The sequence below is a fragment of the Bubalus kerabau genome, chromosome 3, assembly GCF_029407905.1.
Source record: "Bubalus kerabau isolate K-KA32 ecotype Philippines breed swamp buffalo chromosome 3, PCC_UOA_SB_1v2, whole genome shotgun sequence".
NCBI lineage: Eukaryota > Metazoa > Chordata > Mammalia > Artiodactyla > Bovidae > Bubalus > Bubalus kerabau.
This window is the reverse complement of record NC_073626.1, coordinates 12,729,328-12,755,504: the sequence shown is the minus strand read 5'-3', so window position 1 is coordinate 12,755,504 and position 26,177 is coordinate 12,729,328. Positions and strand designations below refer to the sequence as shown.

The following is a 26,177-nucleotide window of genomic DNA, read 5'->3' as shown; positions in this document are numbered from 1 at the left end:
AGATGGCTCTGATCACAGGTGATTCAGAGTCTGTGTAGCTTTACTGAACTGGGTCGAAGAAAAACATCAGCCTGCCTTTGTTGAGATGCATGAGGTTTATTTAAGTGAAACAGCACGAGGCAGCCGGGCTCCAACATTGTCCATACAAACGCTCAGAATATCATTGTATAATGTAATTTCTCTTAGGTCAATGCAAGTTGTAGTTTTATAAATCAAATCATATCTTAGATCTAACTCTAGGAGCTTATTCTAAAGAGAAAATCTACTTCAACCCCCTCCATAAGGCTAACACTTGTCTTCCCTGGTGGCTCAGTGGTAAAAGAATCCACCTGCCAATGCAGAAGATGCAAGTTCAATCCCTGGATCAGGAAAATCCCCTGAAGAAGGAAATGGTAACCTAATCCAGTATTCCTGCCTGGGAAATCCCATGGACAGAGGAACCTGGTGGGCTACAGTCCGTGGGATCCCAAAAGAGTTGGACACGACGTAGCAACTAAACAACAAAAACAATAACTTCCCCCCAAAAGTAACAGTTACAGAGTAACTGCCATCCTGAAAGCTCATTCGTTGCCCTGAGTGCCTGTAGCGTGCCCGGGGATGTGAAGGCTGAAGGAGAGCTGAGGGGTACAAGGTGTGTAGGAACTGGCCCAGTGGACGAGGAGGTGAAGGCTTTCCACCTGGAAGATACAGCAAAGGCACAGATGAAGGATTTGCTCTTTTATTTTTTAAAATTATTTATTTGTTTGCATTGGTCTTAGTTGTAGCATGTAGGATCTTAGTTCCCCCGACCAGGGATCGAATCCACGTCCCCTGCATTGGAAGGTGGACTCTTAGCCATTGGACCACCAGGGAAGTCCCGAAGGACTGGTTCTTTGGGACGTGCTATCCAAGGATGCCCCTGATAAGCCAGAGACGTCTGTCTTCCCCAGCATGAGAGGGAGCACAGTTGGCCCTTTTAGGCATGTATGCTTGGGCAGGACTCCCCGGGTTCATTCCTGCCTCTCCTCCACTTACTAGATGCATATGTATCCTGGGCCAGTGAATGTACCTCTGTGTGCTTCATTTTTCTCATCTGTATAATGAGGACAATAATAGATCTGCTTCATTGAGTTGTTGGGGATTAAGTGCCCGGAATGTGCTTAAAACAATGCCTGACACGTAGTATGCACTGAAGAAATATTAATGGCTCTAGCTATTATTTTTATAGCTGTGTAAACAGCATAATCATTATTTCAGGTTCAGCAGAAAGAAACATGGTTTGTACTTGTATGTTTCTTTTGAGACATAATAAGTTGGGGTTTATATGTATACCATATAGCTGATTCACTTTGCCATACAGTAGATACTGGCGCGACGTTGTAAAGCTGCTATACTCCAAGAAAAAATTAATGAAAAAGAAATAACTTGAGGTTTTGTTTAGGACAGAAGGGGACAAGAGGTAATAGATTCAGGAACATCGTTGTGCAGCTTGCATTGCAAAATGGCACTAGCACATTGTAGTCTCACAAAAGTTTGCAAAAGTAGCGGTGAAATATCACCCCCTCTATCAAATGGACGTGGCTGTGCTCACTGCACAGGCTGCTGCTTGAGGGGGTCAACTCCCAGTCATTCTGTCTCTTGCTCTGATAACAAAGGATTTTGCTCTGCTGCATGACAAAGCATTGTAGGAGCCCAGACTGGCATACAGCTCTGCGTTCTAAAAAAGGTGCAAGACAGGGTACTCTGCTCAGTGTTCTGTGCCAGCCTGGGTGGGAGGGGAGCTTAGGGAAGAATGGATACGTGGATAGGTATGGCTGAGTCCCTTTGCTCTCCACCTGAAACTCTCACAGCATTGTTCATCAGCTATACTCCAATATAAAATTAAAAGTTTTAAAAATACAGAAAAAAATAAATAAATGAGAGCAAGCACCAGGATGGGGAAACAGAGATGGGGGTGTGAGGAAGCAGGCACCAAAGAAAAGATTGTCAACCCCTCCTGGGGGTTTGTTTACTGGCGCTCAGCCACGCCAGCTGTTTGCCTATGGCTGCGCCCTGGGGAACACGCTGGGAGTTCTCTGAATTCATGGAAACTTAGAGTATGGCTGGCCTTGATGAGTAAGGACCACTAACTCCATTGACCTCTTAATGGATCCTAGGCACTGTACTGTGCACTCTGTATGTAATAATTCACCTGAGCTTCATGTCACTGTTTTACAGATGAGGAAACCAAGGCAGAGAGCTGTTAAGTAATACATCCAAGGTCACAGGGCTCCAAGCGTGGATCTTAGACTTGGTTGTAGGTAATTTGGCTCCAGAGCCAAGGCTCACTCACTGAGCTGCCCAAGTGTTGTGTTGGCCTGGAAGAGTCCTGATTGATACATTTGTCCCAGAGGAAATATTAATAGTGTCCCCCCACCCCCGATTTGGACACTAAATTGTATAGTGTCTCAAACTGGACTACCTCAAGGCCACACATAACATGATTTAAATATTCCAGCTATTAGCTCTTTTCCATTATGACTTAATGAATTGAATGGATTTCTCTTAGCATCCTGCTGTCTTTCCTTATGTGGCTCTTTCACAAATGGATGTATGTATTCCTTACTACTAGTCTGTGAGATACCTACATTTTTAGGGCTGTTTTTAATTTGGGGACACTTTCACATGCATTATTTCATGTGAGGTTCATTATATGTATTTACATCTCTGTTTAAAGATGAGGAAACTGATGGTTGGAAATATACATTTATATCATATGAATAAAAGCTGAGTAGGCCTCTACTATGTGTCTGGAACATTAGATGTCGGGATGCAAGAGGAAGTTTATTGTTGACAGAATATTGCCTCCTTGCCCCCCAAATACATCCAAGTCCTAATTCCCAAAACGTGCATAGATTACCTCACAAATGGATTTTGCAGGTATCATTAAATTAAAGATGTTGCGATGAGATTATTTGGGTCAGTTCAGTGCAGTTCAGTTCAGTTGCTTAGTTCTGTCCGACTCTTTGTGACCCCATGGACTGCAGCACACCAGGCCTCCCTGTCCATCACCTACTCCCAGAGCTTGCTCAAACTCAGGTCCATCGAGTCAGTGATGCCATCCAACCATCTCATCATCTGTCATCCCCTTCTTCTCCCCCCTTCAATTTTTCCCAGCATCAGGTTCTTTTCCAATGAGTCAATTCTTTGCAGCAGGTGGCCAGAGTACTAGAGCTTCAGCTTCAGCATCAGTCCTTCCAATGAATATTTAGGGTTTATTTCCTTTAGGATTGACTGGTGGGATTTCCTTGCAGTCCAAGGGACTCTCAAGAGTCTTCTCCAACACCACAGTTCAAAAGCACCTTTTTAGTGCTCAGCTTTCTTTATGGTCCAGCTCTCATATTCATACATGACTACTGAAAAAAGCATGGCTTTGACTGGACGGACCTGTGTTGGCAAAGTAATGTCTCTGCTTTTTAATATGCTGTCTAGGTTGGTCATAACTTTTCTTCCAAGGAGGAAGTGTCTTAATTTCAGGGCTGCAGTCATCATCTGCAGTGATTTTGAAGCCCAAGAAAATAAATCTCTCACTGTTTCCATTGTTTCCTCATCTATTTGCCATGAAGTGATGGGACCAGATGCCATGATCTTAGTTTTTTGAATGTTGAGTTTTAAGCCAGCCATTTCACTCTTCTCTTTCACTTTCATCAAGAGGCTCTTTAGTTCTTCTTCCCTTTCTACCATAAGGGTGGTGTTATCTGCATATCTCAGGTTATTGATATTTCTCCCAGAAATCTTGATTCCAGCTTGTGCTTCATCCAGCCCAGCATTTTGCATGATATATTCTGCATGTAAGTTAAATAAGCAGGGTGACAATATATAGCCTTGACATACTGCTTTTCCCAATTTGGAACCCGTCCGTTGTTCCATGTCTGGTTCTAACTGTTGCTTCTTGACCTGCATACAGATTTCCCAGGAGGCAGGTAAGGTGGTCTGGTATTCCCATGTCTTTAAGAATTTTCCACAATTTGTTATGATCCACACAGTCAAAGGCTTTAGCATAGTCAATAAAGAAGAAGTGTATGTTTTTCTGTAACTCTCTTGCTTTTTTGATGAACCAGCGGATGTTGGCAATTTGATCTCTGGTTCCTCTGCCTTTTCTAAGTCCAGCTTGAACATCTGGAAGTTCTCAGTACACATACTGTTGAAGCCTGGCTTGGAGAATTTTCAGCATTACTTTGCTAGCCTGTGAGATGAGTGGATGTTGTAATCACAGAGCTCCTTACAAGTGAAGGGAGGTCGGAGAGCCAGTGTCAGAGTGACGTGGGGTGAGAAGGACCTCATAGCTCACTGCTCACGTGTGGATGGAGGGAGGGGCCATGAGCCAAGAGATGGGGGTACCCATGGAAGCTGGAAAAGGCAAGGAAACCGTTAGCACAGAGAAACCCATTCTGGACTTCCAGCTTCCAGAACTATAAGATGATTTGTGTGGTTTTGAGCCACTACCCCTGTTATTATTTGTTATAGCATCATCACTGCTCTCGAAGAGGAACACATAGGTTGAGATACAGTAAGTTATTAATACTTTATCTGAAAAAGCAAAAGGCACATTAGAAGTGCTATATCACCCAGCACTGAAGCATGAAAATGTTTTTTTTAAGACACATTTACCAGCCCATGGGTGTCTGCCAAGTTGGTCTTGTGCTTTTCCCAAAATAACTGGCTCGAAGGGAGTGGAGCTGCGTCTGAACCTTTTCCCTTGAAGCTCAGTCCAGGGCTGTTTTCATCCCTCCACCTGTCTCTCTCAGCTCCCTGAGTGGGTCCATGTATGCCAGGCGCCCACCACGGATCCAGGTCTCCACCAGGTATTGTCTAGCTCTCCACGTGGTCTCTGGTTTAATGAGACATCTCACAGTATGACCTTGCCATGAAGTCTGCACAGCTGTCTTAGAGACCTTCATAGAAAGAGGGGCCCACAGGCCTTTACCTGCAGTTCCAGAATCCATAGTGAAGTCACTCAGTCATGTCTGACTCTTTGTGACCCCATGGACTGTAGCCCACCAGGCTCCTCTGTCCATGGAATACTCCAGGGAAGAATACTGTAGTAGGTTGCCATGTCCTTCTCCAGGGGATCTTCCTGACCCAGGGATCGAACCCTAGTCTCCCACACTGCAGGCAGACTACCATCTGCGCCACCAGGGAAGCCAAAGTGCTCTGAAAACCAAATGCTTTTCCTGTTTCCTTCGTAGTTCACTTGTTGGTGAACCCTCATCTGAACTCGATGAGGTCTTTATCTTCACATATGGTCTTTATTTACTCGTTTAGTGTGGCCATTCATATGTTTAGCTGTAGAAATGTTCATGGATTTTACTGTGGGCTGCTCTCCCAGATCCCCCTGGTGGTCATATGTAAAAGTGTATGCGCTGAACTTCCTAAAATCCAAAAACATTCCGAATTTCAAAACAAACATGGCCCTAAGGCTATCAGATAAGAGATAAATGGACCTGTACTGTTTTGCTCTGTCTAGCAAATAAGTGTCAAACACTGACTGGGGATGAGAAGAAAGGGGTGACTAAGATGAGACCCTGGCCTCGGGAAGTTCAAGGTCCAGTCAGGAAGGAGATCTTTGGTGGCGGAGTGGAAGAAGAGAGGGAGTGATATTAATACATTAAGTGTCATAAAACTCACACACAAGGTGTGGTGGGGTCATGAATGACAACACAGCCGGAAGATTTGGGAGGCTTCCCAGAGGAGACACGGGAGTTTCTTAGTTACAGAAACTAAGGGTGTGACCCTTTTGTGCCTCAGTTTCCTCACTGGTAAAATGTGGATGAGGAAACACTCTTGAGTAGGGCTGTTGTGGGGATTCAATTAGTGACGACTTGTTGCCCACTTCGAACAGGCCTACCCGTCGGAAGCTCTCTGTAAGTGTGTCCTAGTAACGAAAATAAATCATGTATCAAAACTGCTGCCCATTAGTTCCACAAATGGCTTTCTAAGCCTTAACGTCAGTGCCCAGTGGAGGGCTAAAATGAAGGAACTCTCTGACATGTTTCCTGAGCTTTCTCTCGGCCACCTATTGGGGTTTCTTTGGATGAAACACAAATAATCCTCTTAAGCAGACCTGGCGGGGACTTCACACAGACATTAGTGTCTGCTTAATGGGCTGTGGATTTAAGAGCTCCATCTCTCCTTAAGCTCTTAAGAGCTTAACAGCGCACATTATTCCTTCACATGGAGCGCCAAGGCACTGTGTGGCTGCTCCGCCGCGGCCTGTTCAGGGCTGGGGAGGGAGGGGTCGTCTGGAGACCGTCTTCGCAGAGGACACACCTGGCACTCCGTCTGCTGTTCGCCCTTCTACTGAGGGTGGAAGGACAAAGTCTTTCCCTGCTGCTGGAGCCTGACTGGTTCAGCTTCTCTGAGAATTCACTTATATCATAGGACACTCTCATACCCCGAGGGATGTCACCAAAGATGGTTCTGTTTTATCCTCAGCAACAGCCAACCTTTAAATGCCAACAGTATTCATCTAATGAGTATCTTTCCCAGCCTTTTTTCTATTTCAGTTACTGCGGTTAATAGAGTATATACCAAACATTTCTAAAAAATGAGTTCTACTGAACACTTGTTCGAGGGATATTAATATATGTTATCCCTAGGATTCTGTCTTATATTTTATATTGTTATAAATTTTAAGTACAGTATTTCTAATGTTCCACGTGACCCAGTCCTCCTTTTTTTCTTCTTGAGTACCCTCCACGACGCTTGTTGATTTCTTCTCGGAAACCTCATGTCAGTGGGTTTTGCCTGCATAACTCGACATGAGCTTGTATCTCGGAAGAGTAAAAGTGGCCTGCCTTCTGTCCATTATTCAAGGGCAGGTGGTAGTACTTGTTAATTTACCACTTGTACCTTGAATGGTCTGCGTATGTGAAGAAAGATATCCACAAATCTTAACACAAAGAGACCCATAAACGACACAGCAAAAATCTGCTCCTGGAAGGTAGCAGCCACATCTTTGGGGCAATGTGCCATTGTCCCTTTAGGCTCTCTCAAAGAATTCTTGTGAAATACTAGTTCCTCAGGTGGCTCTAGGGAGAAAATGACCCCTAGATAAATAATTTGGAGAAAGATTACTCATAAAACCTTCCTTCAGAGGGACTTCCCTGGTGGTCCAGTGGCTAATACTCTATGTTCCCAATGCTGGGGGCACGGGTTCGACCCCTGGTCAGGGAACTAGATCCCACATGCTGCAACTGAAGATCCCACATCCCACAGTTAAGACTCAGCGTGGCCAAATAAACTAAACAATATTTCAGGGCCTCCCTCGTGGCTCGGTGGTAAAGAATCTGCCTGCCAATCCAGGAGACATGAGTTTCCTCCTTGGTCTTGGAAGATCCCACATGCCGTGGGGCAACTAAGCTCTTGAGTGAGCACAGCTACTGAGCCCACCCGCCCTGGAGCCTGTACTCCACAACAGGAGAAGCCACGGTAATGAGAAGCCCACATACCACAATTAGAGAGTAGCTCCCAGTCTCCGAAACTAGAGAAAAGCCCGCCCAGCAATGAAGACCCAGCACAGCCAAAAATAAATAAATAATTTTTTTTAATATTTAAAAAAAAAAACAACAGCAGATCTTCCTTTGGAGATTCCCAGTGCTAAAAGCTCTGAGAACCTGCCATGAATCTCATATAACTCTATCATTCTTGATTTTACTTGATGTCAGAATTCTAGGTATAACATTTTAAAGTGTCCAGAACAAATGTGCAAAAGAACCTGTTTTTGGAAATGTTAGGACAGGCTTTTGAATTATACCACAATCATTGGAATGGAAATGAGATTGGGAATGACACTCATTGGGTGAACATTGGATTTAATGATTTCATCAGTCACTGGATAACAGTGGTGAGTAGAAGTGAGGCCCATACTGTAGATACCACTGTTTTCTTTCCTGTCATATGACGGTGCTGTCCTCTCCCCATAATTTGCCACATTTTGCATTTCTCCTTTCTGGTAAGGAGTGGGGACTTTCTGGGGAGGAGTGCTAAACTCTGTGCCACTAACTTGATCACTTTTCAGCTAATTCTGTAAAAGCCAAGGATTACATTCTGCTGCCAGCAACAGAAGGAGAAGGAAATGGCAACCCACTCCCGTACTCTTGCCTGAAAAATCCCATGGACAGAGGAGCCTGGTAGGGTACAGTCCATGGGGTTGCTAAGAGTTGGAGATGACTGAGTGACTTCACTTTTCACACACTGGAGAAGGAAATGGCAACCCACTCCAGTATTCTTGCCTGGAGAATCCCAGGGACAGAGGAGCCTGGTGGGCTGCCCTCTATGGGGTCGCACATAATCGGACATGACTGAAGCGATGCAGCAGCAGCAAGCAACTGAAACCACTCCAGTGACAACCAAGTGATGAGTTCATCCTTCTTACTTAAAAAGAAGTCCAGAGGTTGGTCCAGCACCTCAGAAATGCCATCAGGCACACAGCTGTACTAACCTTAGGGTGTGTTCATGTGGTTCTCCCGATCCCAAGGCAGCTCTACCATTTTAGGCATCGTATCCACGTCTTTGTTCCAAACAAGATGGGGAAAGGACCTCTAGCTTCTATAAGCTGAATATGTGCCTTTTTATCCAGAGAACCATAACTTGCTTGGAAGCCCCTCCCACAAATGTCTCCCTCTCTGCATCTCATTGGCCAGAACTGTGCTTCATGGCTTCTCCAAGCTGCAGAGGACTCTGTAGAGTTCTTAGCTTGACGTGTGCTTCCCAGCATATTCAAGTGTCCGTTAGCAAGTGAGAAAGGGAAAATGGGTATTGGGCCAATAGCCCAATAGCCACTAATTCAAAACCATCATTGAATTAGTCCTTTCTAGAAAGAGGTTCATGTTCTGTTCTTCAGTGTATTCTAGATTCCCTGTAACTTGGTAAATATTGAATACATGCTTATTGTAAGCAAGGCACAGTCATCTCTGCTACCAAGGTGATCACAGTCTATAGAAAGAGAAATACACACCTGGCTCTGATAAATTTTCATAAGTACTACACTTATGATCTTAGAAAAAAGTAACTGGAAACATGGTAAAATAAATTTGAAATCCATCCTAGACAATACAGGTAACTCACGTCACATCATATCTACCCCTATGGGAAGGAATCCGATGATTAGAGTTTCAAGGGAACTAGGTTTAAGGAAGGTATCAGTTCAGTTCGGTCGCTCAGTCGTGTCTAACTCTTTGCGACCCCATGGACTGCAGCATGCCAGGCTTCCCTGTCCATCACCAGCTTCCGGAGCTTGCTCAAACTCTTGTCCATTGAGTCGGTGATGCCATCCAACCATCTCGTCCTCTGTCGTCCCCTTCTCCTCCCGCCTTCAGTCTTTCCCAGCATCAGGGTCTTTTCCAATGAGTCAGTTCTTTGCATCAGGTGGCTAAAGTACTGGAGTTTCAGCTTCAGCATCAGTCCTTCCAATGAATATTCACGACTGATTTCCTTTAGGATGGACTGGTTGGATCTCCTTGCAGTCCAAGGGACTCTCAAGACTCTTCTCCAACACCACAGTTCAAGAGCATCAGTTCTTCGACACTCAGCTTTCTTTATAATCCAACTCTCACATCCATACATGACTACTGGAAAAACCATAGCTTTGACTAGACAAAAGAAAAGCAAAAAAAAAAAAAAAGTTGGAATATGACAATTTTTTTTCAATGAGTTACTTTATTTTGCTTTTGATCCACCTAAGTTTTATTTACTTTCTTTTTGGTCCCGAATTCTCCCTTGTTATGGATAGTTGTTTATAGATGTCATCTCCTGGCTTAAGTCTTCCTTCCTCCCAGCCAGCCCCTCTCCCTTCTCCTCCCCAGCACCATGGCCAAGAATTTATGGTGAGAGATTTACTGATTAGGAGCTTCCTCACTATCTCCAGGCTTCCCAGGTGGCACTAGTGGTAAAGATTCCGCCACTCAATGCAGGAGACATAAGAGATGCCGGTTCAGTCCCTGGATCGGGACGATCCCCTGGGGGAGGGCATGGGAACCCACTCCAGTATTCTTGCCTGGAGAATCCCATGGACAGAGGAGCCTGGTGGACTGTAGTCCAGGGGGTAGCACAGGATCGGATATGACTGAAGCAATTAAGCACGCACGCACGCACACCATCTATACCTCCAGCAAGTTCAGAAAAGGAACAGTGATCTGCTAGAATTAGAAAGATTCCTTTTCAGCCCCTAAAATTGGCCAAGAAACTCCCACCCATTCTGATATCGGTGAGCTGTTCATTTGCCTCCAGGCTGAGATGACAGGACTAGCAGGATCCATAATTAGTGATTTTGTTATATTTTAAGATCCCTGGAAGTAAAATTTCCATTAAAATATATAAGCCTGGTGTTCAACTTTCAGACATTGAACTTTCAAATGGTGTTTAGGATTCTAGAAGCCCCCAGATCACTGCTTCTAGGTGAGACCTGGTAGGGGGTGTTGGCATGGACCCCTTGTCACTGGCGATCTGGTGACCTCTCAGTCATCACTGAGTCCCACTCACTCTGCAGCTTATTTCTTTTTGTTCCAAGGAGACCATAATAGGTTTAAATGAAGTTCTTATTTTGAGGATGTCCACACTGTTAGGTAAAGAGTGTGGCCTCTGAGTGATAAGCTTCTCTAACTGAGCAAGTTATATAGAGCTGTCAGTTCAGTTGCTCAGTTGTGTCTGACTCTTTGCGACCTCATGGATTGTTGCATGCCAGGCTTCCCTGTCCATCATCAACTCCCAAAGCTTGCTCAAACTCACGTCCATCAAGTCGATGATCCCATCCAATTATCTCATCCTCTGTCATCCCCTTTGCCTCCTGCCTTAAATCTTTCCCAGCATCAGGGTCTTTTCCAATGAGTCAGTTCTTCGCATCAGGTGGCCAAAGTATTGGAGTTTCAGCTTCAGCATCAGTCCTTCTAATGAATATTCAGGACTGATCTCCTTTAGGATTGACTGGTGGGATCTTCTTGCAGTCCAAGGGACTCTCAAGAGTCTTCTTCAACACCACAGTTCAAAAGCATCAATTCTTCGGCACTCAGCTTTCTTTATAGTCCAACTCTCACATCCATACATGACTACTGGAAAAACCATAACTTTGACTAGATGGACCTTTGTTGGCTTGTGTAGTTATATAGAGCTTATATATAAACTTGTTCAGTTATATAGAGCTGTAGGACCACTGTTAACCTCAGAGTTGCTGATATTGATCCTTGAGTCTCTGAGCTCTTTATGGATGGTATGAATTAAAGTAATTTCTGCTGCATTTGGGTATTAAAAATCAGGAATAGTCCAAGGGATTGCTTCCAAATGAGAATTCCATTTCAGTAGTTGCAAAATGTGAAAAATGCCCTATATTCTTTTTCTAGGCAGAAATGTGTTTTTGCCTTATATTGAACTCTTTTTTCCTCTATTTCATATAGGTCATGCACATTTTTCTTTCTTAAAATTGTTAGCCATTGGTTGGGGACCTCCCTTCCTGGACCAGGGATTGAACCCATGTCCCCTGCATTGGCAGGCAGATTCTCATCCACTGTACTACTAGGGACGTTCCTCATTCAGCTTTAAGAAAAGTAAAAGACATTTTCACCAAGAACTTTATTTAACAACGTAGTCACTAATTGAACTTTCTGGCTAACCCAATAACTATGCAAGGACCTTATTTTCAAGAGGACACACCTGAAGCTCTGCTGGACATGAATTGGATGGTGGGGGGCACTATATAACCCAGGACAGTGGCTTTTTGTGTTTGGCTTCTTTCTCTTATCATTTTCAAGGTTCTTCATGTTATCACACGTGTCAGAACGTCATTCCTCTCATACAGCTGAATACTGCTCCGCTGCAAGGACATATCACATTTTATTCTTCCCTTCATTATTCAGTGGACATTTGAGCTGGTTCCACACTGTTGGCTGTTGTGACTATCGCTGCTATGAAATTCTTATGCAAGTTTTTGTATGGACATATGTTTTCGTTTCTCTTGGGGTGGATTTGTTTAACTTTTAAATTTGTCAATTATGATGTACATCTTTATGTCACTTGGCAATAACGGCTGTTAGTTATTAAAATTCTGGCTCATTTTCTGCCTCTTGGCATCGCTTTGTATTTCAGTGACTTCTCCGGTGACTCACCTTTGGAGAATGTTATTTTGTGGGAAATATGGTTTTACTCCTTTCAGCTTATTTAATGGAAATCTACTGTTAACCTTAGGAAGAAAGCTGTGTTGTCGTTCACTTGCTAACCTCTAGTCGCCTGCTGATCTTCCTGGTTTTTATAAATAAGTAATAGCATTTAATTTTTTCATCATTTACAAAACCTTTTGTCTTTGTGGTATCATGTTACCTTCCTAGCAGTCCCGAGAGATGTCCTGAGACTGATCTTTTCTGGCTGCTAAACTTGGAGTCCAGTTGATTTCTTTTAAAAGAACAGTTGGTACTTAACTATGATATGAGGCTGTCCTTCATTCTTCAACACCACAAATCTGTTGTTTCCATGGTGATCTTTTTTCCAAGTACAGAGAATATGTATTAACCATCAGTGGAGGTTCCCAGGTGGCGCAGGTGGTAGAGAACCTGCCTGCCAATGCAGGAGACATAAGAGATGTGGGTTTGAGCCCTGGGTCAGGAAGATCCCCTGGAGGAGGGCATAGCAACCCGCTCCAGTATTCTTGCCTGGAGAAGCCCATGGATAGAGGAGTGTGGCGGGCTGCAGTCCATGCCCGCCACGCTCCTCTATCCATGGGGTCACAGAGTTGGACACGACTGAGTGACTAACACTTTCACTTCCACCAAGGGAAGTTCATTAGCCTACACCAGTGGTTCTCAGACTCTACTTGCGTTAGAATCTTCTGGAAGGCTTGTTGAAGCTCAGTTTCCTGACTCAGTAGGTCTGCATGGGTCTGGAGATAGTGCGTTTCTAACAAGGTCTCAGGTCATGTTGATGCTGCTGGTCCCAGCACCATTTTGAGACTCATAGGCCTGGCGGCTGAATGTATGTATCACTTTGTGTATTGTTCAGCCAGCGCTTCTCAAAATTTAATGTGCACCTGAATCGCCTGAAGATACCTTTAACTGGTTGTGACTCAGTAGGCCTGGGAGAGCTTCCAGGATTCTGTTTGGGTAGTTCTTTGTTTTTGTTAAACCATGGTAACTCCACATTGAAAAAAGCTTGCCAGCTTTAAGCAGATGAACAGGATATACCTTGTAACCTGTGGTGGAAGTATGCTTTACAAGTTACATGGTTACTCCTAGAAAATCAGAGGCCAGAGTAGTCCTGGTTAGACTCAAAGAGCAGATGGTTGAGACTTTAAACATAATATTCAGAGTAAATTATAATTCTCTTGAGGAATCTTTTAAATGTATGTTTCCAGGTTCTGAAATGTTTCACAGCTCCTGTCTCTTGAACAAAATAGATTCTACAGGGATTCTAAATTCATTCTTTTAAACTAAGGGAGTTACTTTTTGTTTTTCATTTTCTCAGCTTCTCCACGAATGAAGACTTGATGAGATCAACTTTAAGGACTTACTGTTTTGCATAATTTTATACTTAGTACCTGGAAGGATTATTATATAAACAAAATAAATTCTCCATAAAACTAATTTTTTTCTTTTTTTCTTGGCAGATCACTTACAACCTTGGGGTTGGTTATCTCATCGCTGGCTGACCAGGCAGCTGGCAAGGGTAAAAACAAATTTGTGCCTTATCGCGACTCAGTCCTCACTTGGCTGCTTAAGGTAATTCATTGCTCTCGTGTTCTTTTCCAGCTAGAAATTGGCTGTTTCGGTGGTGACAGCTGACAGATGTGTGCAAAGCTAACCAAAGACAGCACAGCGAACTTCTGACAGTAGTTACTATGATCCCTAAACACGCAAGGACGAAGACTCATTCCCGTTGCCATTTTTCCATTGTAAGGCCGTTTGACAGGCATTGTGCTTTGATGTGAATAGAGAGAGATCACTGTTCCTCTTGTCACAAAATTTTTTGTGAAATAGAAGCCCGTTTCCACATCAGGTTCTCGTCACAGAGAAGGTCATCTGCACACATTTGCCGCTTCCCTCTTGCATTGTGCCTGGAACAGGCCCTGTTTCTAAGATGCTATTTGAAATATTTTGCAGGACAATCTGGGGGGCAACAGCCAGACCTCCATGATCGCCACCATTAGCCCAGCAGCAGACAACTACGAAGAGACCCTCTCCACGCTTAGATACGCAGATCGGGCCAAAAGGATTGTTAACCATGCTGTGGTGAATGAGGATCCCAACGCGAAGGTCATCCGGGAACTGCGGGAGGAGGTGGAGAAACTGAAGGAGCAGCTCTCACAGGCTGAGGTATGGTGAGCCCGGCGCTCCCTGTGATCCAGGCTCCCTGGCTCCTGGTGTCTGAGTGTTGAAGATGAGCTCGCTCGCAGTTCAGCTCCCCTTGTGTCCTTCAGCAGTGCTGAGCTGATGAGCATCTTCTCTGTGCTAAGCACGGGGAGGACAACGAGCATGAGATGCAAGGCTGCATCCCAGGCACTGACAGTCGAGGAAGCAGTTAAGAGAGTTGCTGCCACTGCCTGACTGTTTCAGGCAGTCAGTTGGTCCTTCACACTCTTCTAGTGTGAAATCCTAAGACCCAAAGGTGCTGCTTTAATTAACATTGTAGATGACAACTTCCACGTGGCCTTGCCATTTTCAGAGAGGTTAGCTCTGTATCATCTGGTTATTAAGTCCGGCAGACAAGGTAGTCAAGAATAATTAGCATTAGGAGTAAATCATTTTGTGTTTGGTTCATTTGTATCAGCTCCTGACAGGGAACCAAATCACTTTTACATTGTTACCATCTTTCCTTGGCTTTACCCAGACTTCATAATCATACCCACTTCCCAGTAGCTGTTGCCAGGGGAGGCACTGTCTCACTGCACTAGATGCGGGCCAAGTGCCTCAACTTCAGTTACATGCTTCTGCCTGCCAGGACTCTGGTGTGTACTCCAGGCTTCTGAGTTCACCTTCCTTCATCCTGCTATCTTCTGACCCCACAGACAAAGGGAGGTCAGACCTGAAGATTCTATCTACTGCTGATCATGGAGTTGCATTGTAACTGTTTGCTTACATGTCTTTCTCCTCTTCTGGGCCACCGGTTCCTCAAGTGCAGGAAGCATGTTTTATTAATTGTGTTTATCCCTAGTACAACAGCGATACTGGAAAGCACTTAGCACAATGAGCTGCCCATGGGAAGTGCTCAATAAATGGTGCTCTTTTTTATTATCATTCTAATCATCACTGAGTGCCTCAAGCTTAATTTGTTTTTCATTGATGCCAAGCAGGGTAGTAGAACACTTGGAAAATTAAAATGCTGATAAACTGTGATGAGAGTCGTTCCTCGGAGGAGCGTGATGACTCTGGAGTTTGTCTGTAGGTGGATCATCTCTGTCCTCCCTCCTGTCTCTGAATCTGCATTTCTGCTATGACCCTGTAATCCAGGCCTGGTAGCCAGAACAGTGCCTGGCCAAAGGGGTAGACCAGAGAAACCACAGCAGGTTCACGTCATAGCTCAGTTGTGTTTGACTCTTTGCAACTCCGTGGACTGCAGCATGCCAGGCTTCCCTGTCCTTCACTATCTCCTGGAGTTTGCTCAAACTCACATCCATTGAGTCAGTGATGCCATCCAACCATCTCATCCTCTGTTGTCCCCGGCTCCTCCTGCCTTCAGTCTTTCCCAGCATCAGGATCTTTTCTAATGAGTTGGCTCTTTGCATCAAGTGGCCAAAGTACTGGAGCTTCAGCTTCAGCAGCAGTACTTCCAGTGAATATTCGGGTTGATTTCCTTTAGGATTGACTGGTTTGATCTCCCTGCTATCCAGGGGACTCTCAAGAGTCTTCTTTAGCACCACAGTTAAAAGCATCAATTCTTTGATGCTCAGCCTTCACATAGAATTTTCATGGTGTCCCCTTGGACCCAGCACTGAATGTCACTCTCAGGTTCTGTTAACACAGTGAGACACAGTTAACAACATCCTCAGCCAGACCCACATCATCGCCACTTCAGCTTCCAGTCCGAGTTCTGACATCTTTCTTGTTTGTAGGGTTATCCTTTGCAGAGCCTCATGTTACTACAGAGTGTCATAAAAACATATGGGGGCCAAGGAAAGGACCCCCGAGATTTCTTAAGCTGTATGTCTATATTTAGACCTCTTAATTATTCTCACTGAGCAAACTCAGAGGGAAATTACTGCCTTTTTAACCAGATGTCCTATTTCCAAGTGAGTAATAAGCATGCTAAGTTTATTACCATCAGTAAGAAAAGTAGTTCAAATGGCCCAGACTCAAATTTTAAAATGATTGAGAAGAGTCTCTACCTTTGCTGGTAGGTTAATATAACTGGGATGTGTTTATTAGTGATGTGTGTTGGTCTTTGTTTTATTGAAAAAGAAATCTAGTCAAGTAATTCGTTCTCATACTTTGCTATTTTGAAGGTGAACTTTAGCATCTTTGAGGTCTTTAAATGTGAAATTTAAGTATGATGGATCAAATTACTCTGGGATGATTTATATCAATTTAATTCAGGGCACTGGAATTTCTTTTTTCTGGCTTTAAGAGGAGTAGCCATTTATTCTTTCACATCATTTGATTAATAAAGATCTAAAAAAAACCCTGACAGTGTGAGGCTTAATTGCTTCCAAAAGACAGTTGATAACCTCTTAAGAAGGACAATAAGGGATTGTCTTGTACATAATGCTGGAAAAAAATGAGAAAATCAGATATCTCTGCTTTCATTTTAAAGGCTATGAAGGCCCCTGAACTGAAAGAGAAGCTCGAAGAATCTGAAAAGCTGATAAAAGAGCTAACAGTGACTTGGGAAGAGAAGCTCAGGAAAACAGAAGAAATTGCACAGGTAGCTTAATAACCCAGGCCTAAAATATTGTGATTTTTTTTTTTTTTTTTGGAAGTACAATTGACATAGAGTGTTGTGCCATATAGCAAAGTGACTCAGTTAAACACATATAGACATTCTTTTAAAAAATATTTTTTTCAATTATGGCTTATCACACAGGATACTGAGTATCATTCCCTGTGCTATAGTGATTCTTCTTCATTTGCCATCTTTTCTGTAAAACTACTTGTCATCCTCAAAGAATCTTAAGAGGATTTCACTAGTGGTCCATTGAGTAAGACTCCGTGCTCCCAGTGCAGGAACACGGATTCAATTCCTGGTCAGGGAACTAGACCCTACATGCTGCAATTGAAAATCCTGCATGCTGTAACTAAGACCTGAGACAGCCAGAAAAAAAAAAAGCCTTAAGGAGCTTTTTCTGCTGAACTAGAGCCTACAAAAATCCATTTTTAGACACTGACTTCATTGTCTTGTATCAATTACTACTTGGTCCCTTTGTTTACTAGAAGAGAGTTCAAAATTTGTGCAGGCATGGTATAGGAATCATCTTTAATGTGTCCTGCTTTTCACATTTTAAACAAAAATCTGTGATTTCAGATCACCTGGCAAAACATTGGCAGAGAATTTATAATCGTACTCTTGCCTGGAAAATCCCATGGATGGAGGAGCCTGGTGGGCTGCAGTCCATGGGGTCGCGAAGAGTCGGACACGGCTGAGCGACTTCACTTTGACTTTTCACTTTCATGCATTGGAGAGGGAAATGGCAACCCACTCCAGTGTTCTTGCCTGGAGAATCCCAGGGACGGGGGAGCCTGGTGGGCTGCTGTCTATGGGGTCGCACAGAGTCGGACACGGCTGAAGCGACTTAGCAGCAGCAGCACATCATAGGCTTTTCAATGTGTTTGATTCTTTGGCTCATTAGAAAATGCTGTTATGAAATTTATTTGAGATAAAAAGCAAGGACTGAGCATGCACACATGTGTGAGTGTCTGTATGTGTGAGATATGAATTCTACACTGTGCATTTCATGACATTTTCATCTCACTGACCACTTGTAAGTATTGAACCACCCCAATCAGGTGGCTGGAAATCAGTAACTGGAATCTGGGCCAGCCTTCTGCTTATATGTTTTTTGTAGATATCACAAGCACACACCTAACTTACTGTAACTCCTACTTTGCTTTATTTTTCTTCATAGCACATATCACCTTAGGAAATTCTGTATTTTACCTGTTTATTTTGTTATGGTCTGTGTCCTTCCACTAGAATATAATTTTTGGTGAAAGAAGTAACTTTGTTTTGTTTGCTCTTGTATTCCCAGTCCTAGGTTAGTACCTAACACAAAAAACATTTCATGAATAACAAAAGTGAAAGTGAAAGTTAAGTCGCTCAGTCGTGTCCGACTCTTTGTGACCCCATGGACTGTAGCCCACCAGGCTCCTCCGTCCATGGGATTCTCCAGGCAAGAATACTGGAGTGGGTTGCCATTGCCTTCTCCAGGGGTTCTTCCTGACCCAGGGATCGAACCCAGCTCTCCCGGATTAGAGGCAGACGCTTTAACCTCTGAGCCACCAGGGAAGCCCGAATGAATTCAAGGCCCTCTGCAAAAAGGAGAGGCCTGCTCTTCCAGCCCCATCTCCCACTACTTTCCCACATTGACTAGGGATTCTTTTCTTTTTTTAACTTTTTATTTTACATTGAAGTATAGCCGATTAACAATGTCGTGACAGTTTCGGGTGCACAGCAGAGCAGCTCAGCCATACTTTACATGTATCCATTTTCCCCCAACTCCCCTCCTATCCAGGCTGCCCATAACATTGAGCAGAGCTCCCTGTGTTATACCTGGGGTCCTTGGACTAGGAGTTCTTGACACCTGCGTTCATCCACTGCATCCTGAGTCCTTACCGTACTTCCCTCTGCCCTTACCTTGCAACTCCCCCGTTTCTTCCTCTTGAAATTCTTCTTGTGCCTCAAGAACCATCTCAAATGTATTCTCTTCCTGAAGCCTTTCGTGGACTCTTAGCCCATCACAATCTCCCTCCTTTGAAGTCCTGCAGCACGGTGTTCCTCTTCAGAGGCTCGGGGCTCTGCTCTTTCATTTCGAGCCCTGTGGTCTTACCCCTCCACTGGACTGGAAGCCCCTTAAGGGCAGGACGGTACCTGGTTCACCCTTGGTGCTCCTATGACACGGACACATGTCTTAGACACTCAGAAACTTGGTTGAGCTGTGAGTAGAATGTGTCATTTCACTGGCATTGTCCCCAGAAAGAGTGACTTTCCGTTGGTACATCTCCTGACTCGAGCAACACACAGAGCTTTCCTGCTTTTGTCTCTCTCTGCACAGGAGAGGCAGCGGCAACTTGAAAGCATGGGGATTTCCCTGGAGACTTCTGGTATCAAAGTGGGAGATGACAAGTGCTACTTGGTCAACCTGAACGCAGACCCTGCTCTCAACGAACTTCTGGTTTATTATTTAAAGGTAAGAAGGTATATTAGCAGATAGCTGCCATCCTGATTCCTTCATGTACAATCCCACTTGGGTCTGGGTACCTGTCCCCATGATTTTGCTTTTTGTATCCAGCTTAGCTCTCATTAAAAATAAGAGGAATGGTAGTTCAGTCAAGTTACCACTGAGCGAGAACTAGCTGTTTTGTATTGCGTCAGCCAAAAAGTTTGGGTTGGCCAAACATCTTTTCCATAAGATATTATAGAAAGACCCCCGACAAACTTCTGGACCAACCAATATTATACTGGGGCTGCCTAGCTGGGCTGATTTCAGAGGGGCAGGGGGAGCCACCAAGGGTGTCAGGGTGATCTCTGGCTATGGCGACATGATTCTGAGAAGCTCTGGAGAGTCACCATTATGCGTCTGAGTAATCCTGAGGGGATCTTGAGGTCAGCACAAGCCTAAAGCGGACTCTGATGGGAAATTACACAGCTAGGGTTTTTCCCTAGGGTTCTTCCATGTCCATCCCTTCTAAACCTGCGTCCTCAGGAAGTAACTCTTGGTCCCATGATCACCCTCAGGTGTGGAGGTGGGTGTATGCTTTGGGGTTTGGCCCTGTGGCCTCAAGGGCACGTCACTGACCATAGTGCACCAGTCACTGCAGCGGTCGTCAAACTCCTTCGTTAGGGATTCTGAGCTGCCTCGTGAATATGCAGAATGCAGTGGAGAATAAACTTGAAGTGAAGAAAGGTGCCTCAGTCTTCTAGAATCCTTGTTATTCTACTTTTCCCAGAAACAAATATGACATAAATAGCCCCTGACTTACTGAGAGTCCGCTCACAGACTTAAGATCTGTTCATTTGGGAAAGGATGGAGCGGTAAAGGGATGGTTTCTGGATTCTTGATTTTGAAAGACCATGCACTGCGCTTTCTCTGTTGGACAGGGAAGTCTTTTTATTGTCACAGAGACTGCATGATTTTTAGAGCAACACAACAGGCAAAGGGGCTGCACACTGGGCCCAATCAGCAGGAATCGCAGTCCTCACATGTCTGAGTTGTGAAGTACTTAAGAATCATGCTAACATGTACACTGTATAACCCACAGGCATGAATACTCTGTAATTTACTATTAGCAAGTCAACTGTTGTTTATCATTTTAAAAGTTGAAAATATGATTCTCCATGAAACTATTTTCAGTGTTTCTTGAATTTATATAGCTTTTCTCAAAGACTTTCACTGTTAATTCAAGTGATTCTTGAGAAAGAATCCTATTCATTAGATCATAATAATACTGTTTTGGTTTTGCTGGGGGGGAAAAAAACAGGCTTAGAGTGAAATGGCTTGGCCATGGTCACATAAATAGTCATCAAGTTAAAATTGGAGCTCAAGGTATTCTTTTGTCAAATCTGACTTCTTTATGTCCCAAAATAATAGCTAATCACTGGTGATTAGGGTTTTGTTTGTTTTTTTTTTCTATAGTGTTTAAACATGTTTTAAATTTAGAGTGTTAAGGTAAGCTTTTGACCTACAATGCACCAGATCTCACATCTCCTGTCTGGTTCACCTAATGTTATCCGTGGTCTGTTGGGTTATTCAAATTGACTGTGATAAACTTTTACTGAGTTACCTGCAAGTGTAGGTGTTTCTTTCTTGAACAATCTGTTACCAGGACCACACCAGGGTAGGTGCCGACACCTCTCAGGACATCCAGCTCTTTGGGATAGGAATTCAGCCTGAGCACTGTGAGATCGACATTGGCTCTGATGGAGAGGTCAGCCTCACTCCAAAAGAAAATGCACGGTAAGAAAAGTACTGTATAGATAACTAATGAGAGCCTACTGTGTAGCGTGGGGAGCTCTATTTAAATGCTCTGTGAGGACCTAAATGGGAAGGCCATGCAAGGAAGAGGGGATATATGTATCCACGTGGCTGATTTACCTTGCTGTACAGCAGAAACGAACAGAACATTGTAAAGCAACTATTGTCGTTGTCGTTGAGTAGCTAAGTCCTGTCCAGCTCCTTAAACCCCATAGACTGTAGCCCCCCAGGTGCCTCTGTCCATGGAGTTTTCCAGGCAAGGAGCTGGAGTATTCGGTTGCCACTTCCTTCTCCAGGGGATCTTCCAGACTCAGGGATTAAACTTGTGTCTCCTGCATTGGCAGGCAGGTTCTTTACTGCTGAGCCACCTGGGAAGCCCTAGACTCCAATAAAAATTAATTTTAAAATAATAAAAATAAAGAGATGGTAGGGAAGAACAAAAAAAGAAAAGTACCTTAACATAGCTTAAGTGCCTCATTTTCAGGAGTAGACTGCCCCTTTCTGTTTGTTCAGTTATCAAAGTTAAGGCCACACTAGCTTTGCTTTCTGCTTATAGAGAGCTGTGTAAGCAAAATTTAGAGCACCAGCTTCGGCGTGGCTGATTCTGCCTTTACTAGCTGGGTGATCTTAGATAAGATACCTCTTCTATCTAATCTTCAATTCCCTCATGTGATAAATAAGGCTGCTACTGCTGCTAAGTTGCTTCAGTGGTGTCCGACTGTGTGACCCCATAGACGGCAGCCCACCAGGCACCCCCATCCCTGGGATTCTCCAGGCAAGAACACTGGAGTGGGTTGCCATTTCCCTCTCCAATGCATGAAAGTGAAAAGTGAAAGTGAAGTCGCTAAGTCATGTCCTACTCCTAGGCTAATGGTAGACAAAACATACAAATCACTTCCCTCAGTGCCTGACACACATAAATATTGAATAAAGTTAGTTGTTACCCATATAATGCATTATATGAAAAGCAGTTATAATCAGATAACCCCATTATATGAAGAATTCCTAAGCTAAACTGTAATATGTAAAAATTTGAGAACTGACAGGGTAATATATTTACTTTTTAATTTCTACTAAATGATGTCTTCAATTATTTTATAAGCACGTATAAAATGAAGTCTTAAAACAATATTCATTAATGCACAGCATTATAATTCAGAACATACGTTTTTATGAAGAAAACTACATTCTTGTCAAATTACTCTGTTAATATCAGCCATATACATTTCCAAATGATGAAAACCTGAGACTGAAACCATCAACATGCATGGTTCATGAAATTTGTAGGTCTTGTGTTAAAGTGATATATTGTTAACATATTTAATGATAAGGTGATACTATTCCTTAATTTTTATTTATTCCAAGTTCAAATAAAATTGAACTTTGTGCTGTACCCCCACCCATTAGAAGCTCTGGAGTTTTTTTTCCTACTTTTTTAATTGACAAAATTACGTGTGTATATACACATGCACACACACATACACACAATGTGACAATTTAATCATTTTCTGTTTCAACTCTATATCTGAAAATGATCTTATTCAGGAGATTTCCTCGTACCTGATTTTACCTCCAAGTCTTTTTACCCTACTTTTCTTCCGTTCCCACCATGCCCAATCTCCTCCTTTCCTATAACCTGAGGCCAGTGGTTCATTCATTCAGTATGCTTGCTCTAGGCTCTGTGCTGGGAATGTCCAAGAATAGTGACTGAAAGCCTAGTGGGGGAGGATGTATAGAAACAACACTTATTTTACAGGAAGCTAAGCGCTCCTTCTAAAGTGATCTTTATAACCTGCAAATCTGATCACTATAAAAGTATGTGGGGTTTGCAGGACTTAGGATATGCTCTTGTCATGGGAATGCACAGTAGCAAAAGAAGTGAAGAACAAAATATATTTTAGAATTATGTAAGAGTTGGCAAGATTTAGTGATATGCTCAGAGACAGCATAGGAACTCAGTAAAGGAAAAGAAGTCAGCACTATTAAGTTTCTGTCTTAGAAATGAGATAAGCAGTGGTGCTACTAAATCAAGATAAGGTCTATTAGAGGAGGAACAGGCTTGCAGGATGATAGGTAATGAGTAGTAATGAGTTCAGTTTGGGATATTTTGAGTCTGAGCTGTCTTTGGGATATCGGTGTGAAGATTTCCAGGTGCACATTGGATTTAACGCTGTAGACCCTACACTAAAGATACAGAGCTGGGTGTTAATGTGTTGCCTGATTTCAAAGTGGATCTAGAATGAATGGTGGAAGCGTTAAACCAATGTCTGTGGGATAATCTGAAGATAATCCATGAGGAGGGCTGAGACAGGGAGTCAGAGAGGCAAGGTACAATGATGGACTCCAAGGAAAGAGAACATTTAAAGAAGAGGTCAGTATAGAAGCTAAAGACCTTCTGTGGGACATAGCAGTTAGGAAGACATTAACAGCCAGTGGATGTTTGGGTACCAGGCAGTTGTGGGTATGGAAGGAAAATAAACAAAGAAGGAAGACTAGAAGGTGAGGGAGTGGGCGGAGAATCTTGATTGTGAAGATGGGAATGGGATTGGAGACATAGCAAGAGAAGGAGGTGGGGTGAAGGGATAGTGCTTATTTCCTTGACTCTTCCCCAAGTCTCTCCTCGCATGTCTTGCCTGCTGCTTACCTACAGTCTATTGAGTGTTAATCTGTGTCTCTGTTTTTCATTTGTAGAAATCTAAGAAGTCTTTTTTAAGATATGCCTGGTCTCTATTGGTAGAATTTTGTTTTTACTCCATTGTATGCTTTAGTAATTTTATTTTTACTTATTTCATTGCCTATATTCAGAAATGCTCTTCTTTGATGTTGTTGGGGCTTCAGTCCAACTGTTTGTTGTGTCTGCTGATAACTTTGCTTCCTAAAGCAGTTCATGATTTTTTAGATTTGTTCCTCTTCAGCAGTTTGTAGGAGTCTTGTGGCCTGGATGAGGCTACATAATTTCCTGCGAAGAGATTTTATATTTGCTTCCTCCATGTACCCCTGGCATGTGTCCAAGTGGAAATTACTTCTATGCTAATTTCTTGGCTTGGGTACATTGCCAAACCAGTTTCCATAACTTTTTCTTTTTTATATTATTGTAGTAAGAGCATGATATGTTCATGTGTGTGTATATGTATAAGCGAGCACTTAGAATAGTGTATCTAAAGATGCAGATGATCACAGAAGTAATAAGTAAAAGAAGTAAATATTATTATATTTCTCTCTGATTTACTCTGGAACTGTTTTTAGTTTTATTATAGAATAACACTGCTCAGTAGAACTTTCTGAGACCATGGAAAGGTTCTCTATCTGCTGAGACCATTTTGGTAGCCACTATCGAGGTGGTGTGGGCTTTCTTGGTGGCTCAGCGGTAAAGAATCCACCCACCAATACAGGAGACACAGATTCAGTCCCTGAGTCAGGAAGATCCCCTGGAGTAGGAATTGGCAACCCACTCCATTATCCTCGCCTGGGAAATCCCACGGACAGAGGAGCCTGGCGGGGCTACAGGCCGTGGGGTTGCAAATAGTTGAACATGACTTAGCAACTGAGCGGGCATGCACACACATTGAGGTGGGGCTCTTGAGAATTGACATATGGCTAGTAAGAATGAGAAACTGAGTTTTTAGAAGGATCATTCAGCGTTTAAAATAATAAAGGACACTGCATGACCCAGTACGTCTGTTAAGAGAGAGCTCCCCCGCTTACCTCTTGAGCCCCTGGGTCAGCGTTTTCTGCTCTTTGCTGTTCAGCTGACACATCCCCCCACGTCGTGTCCCCCAGGTCCTGTGTCAATGGCACCCTCGTGTGCAGCACCACCCAGCTGTGGCATGGGGACAGAATCCTGTGGGGAAACAACCACTTCTTCAGGTAAGCGCTTTGTGCTCACGATTATGTTCACTGACACATCTTTCTGTTACCCGAGTGTGAAACACATTGATTTTCTCTAATGGTCAAAAACCTCACAGAATTAATTTGCCTAAGAGGAAACGGCGAGATTGGTTGAAAGACTTTGAAAAAGAGACCGGCCCACCAGAGCACGACCTGGACGCGGCCAGTGAGGCTTCCTCAGAACCAGACTATAACTACGAATTTGCGCAGATGGAGGTTATCATGAAAACGCTGAATAGCAATGGTAAGACCCTAAACAGTTACTTTGTCTCTCTCCTCTTTAAATGACTCCGAGAGGAATTTGAGCGTGGCTAGAGAATTGTCAGATTTCTGGCATATCAAATTGGGTATTCTGTTGCAAGAATAAAGCTTTTGACCTTTTTTGTTTATTTCTGGATTTTTCGCTTCAAGGACCTCTCTTTTTAATTATAAAAATGAAGTATCAAGAAAAGACCAGATGAAAAAACAAGTGTGATGTATTACTATGTAGAGTATAGAATAACAGAAAAGAGCATCATTAAGATTAGGGATTAAGGGATTTCCATGACAATGGTTAAGACTTTTCCTTCTAGTGCAGGGGGCACAGGTTCAATCCCTGGCTGGGGAACTAAGATCCCACGTGCCATGCTGTGGCCAAATATTTTAAAAAGAAAAAAAGATTAGAGATTAACTATGGGGGCTTTTGACAACGCAGCACAGGGAGGACCACAGCCGGGACCCAAGCTCCAGCCCACTCTGCCACTTGCTCACCAAGTTGGGAGGAGTCCCGACAGACATTTCATGCTCAGACAGAATCACATTAGTGGGTCGGTTAACAACATGCCTGAGCAGCAAGTCTCCTCTGAGCGGTTGTTTTGGAAGCCCCAGTAGGTGCAGGGTGTGACAGGAGAGTGCAGTTCCAAACTCCAGGTGAAGGAATGCCCATTAGAAGAGAGCTTCTTGCTTTCGATGCAGTTACAGGCTTCTGGATGTCTCTGTTCTCCAACTCTGCGAAGCATCTAAGTGGTATCCATTTAATCATCTATCTATCATCCCATGGCACACATTTCTAATTTCTCCAATCACTACCTGCTTATCATATATTTATTTATATATTTTTATATACACACACACACACACACACACACACACACACACACAATCCCCCTGGATAACCAGTGAGTGTGTA

At 43.4% G+C, this 26,177-nt stretch overlaps 1 protein-coding gene across 14 annotated transcripts in view; it reads left to right on the top strand.

The window, feature by feature from the left end:
- Nucleotides 1-26,177, top strand: part of KIF13A (kinesin family member 13A) — a 200,194-nt gene that overhangs the window by 122,345 nt on the left and 51,672 nt on the right. For all 14 annotated transcript variants that reach the window (XR_008711373.1, XR_008711372.1, XM_055570727.1 and 11 more), the window contains exons 10-16: nt 13,607-13,718; nt 14,100-14,312; nt 16,747-16,857; nt 19,202-19,336; nt 20,973-21,103; nt 24,902-24,988; nt 25,087-25,253. Coding sequence is in view for 12 of the 14 variants with exons in the window: in XM_055570727.1 (XP_055426702.1) it covers nt 13,607-13,718; nt 14,100-14,312; nt 16,747-16,857; nt 19,202-19,336; nt 20,973-21,103; nt 24,902-24,988; nt 25,087-25,253 (956 nt within the window). In the remaining 2 variants the exon portion in view is untranslated. The remainder of the gene's footprint in view (nt 1-13,606; nt 13,719-14,099; nt 14,313-16,746; nt 16,858-19,201; nt 19,337-20,972; nt 21,104-24,901; nt 24,989-25,086; nt 25,254-26,177) is intronic.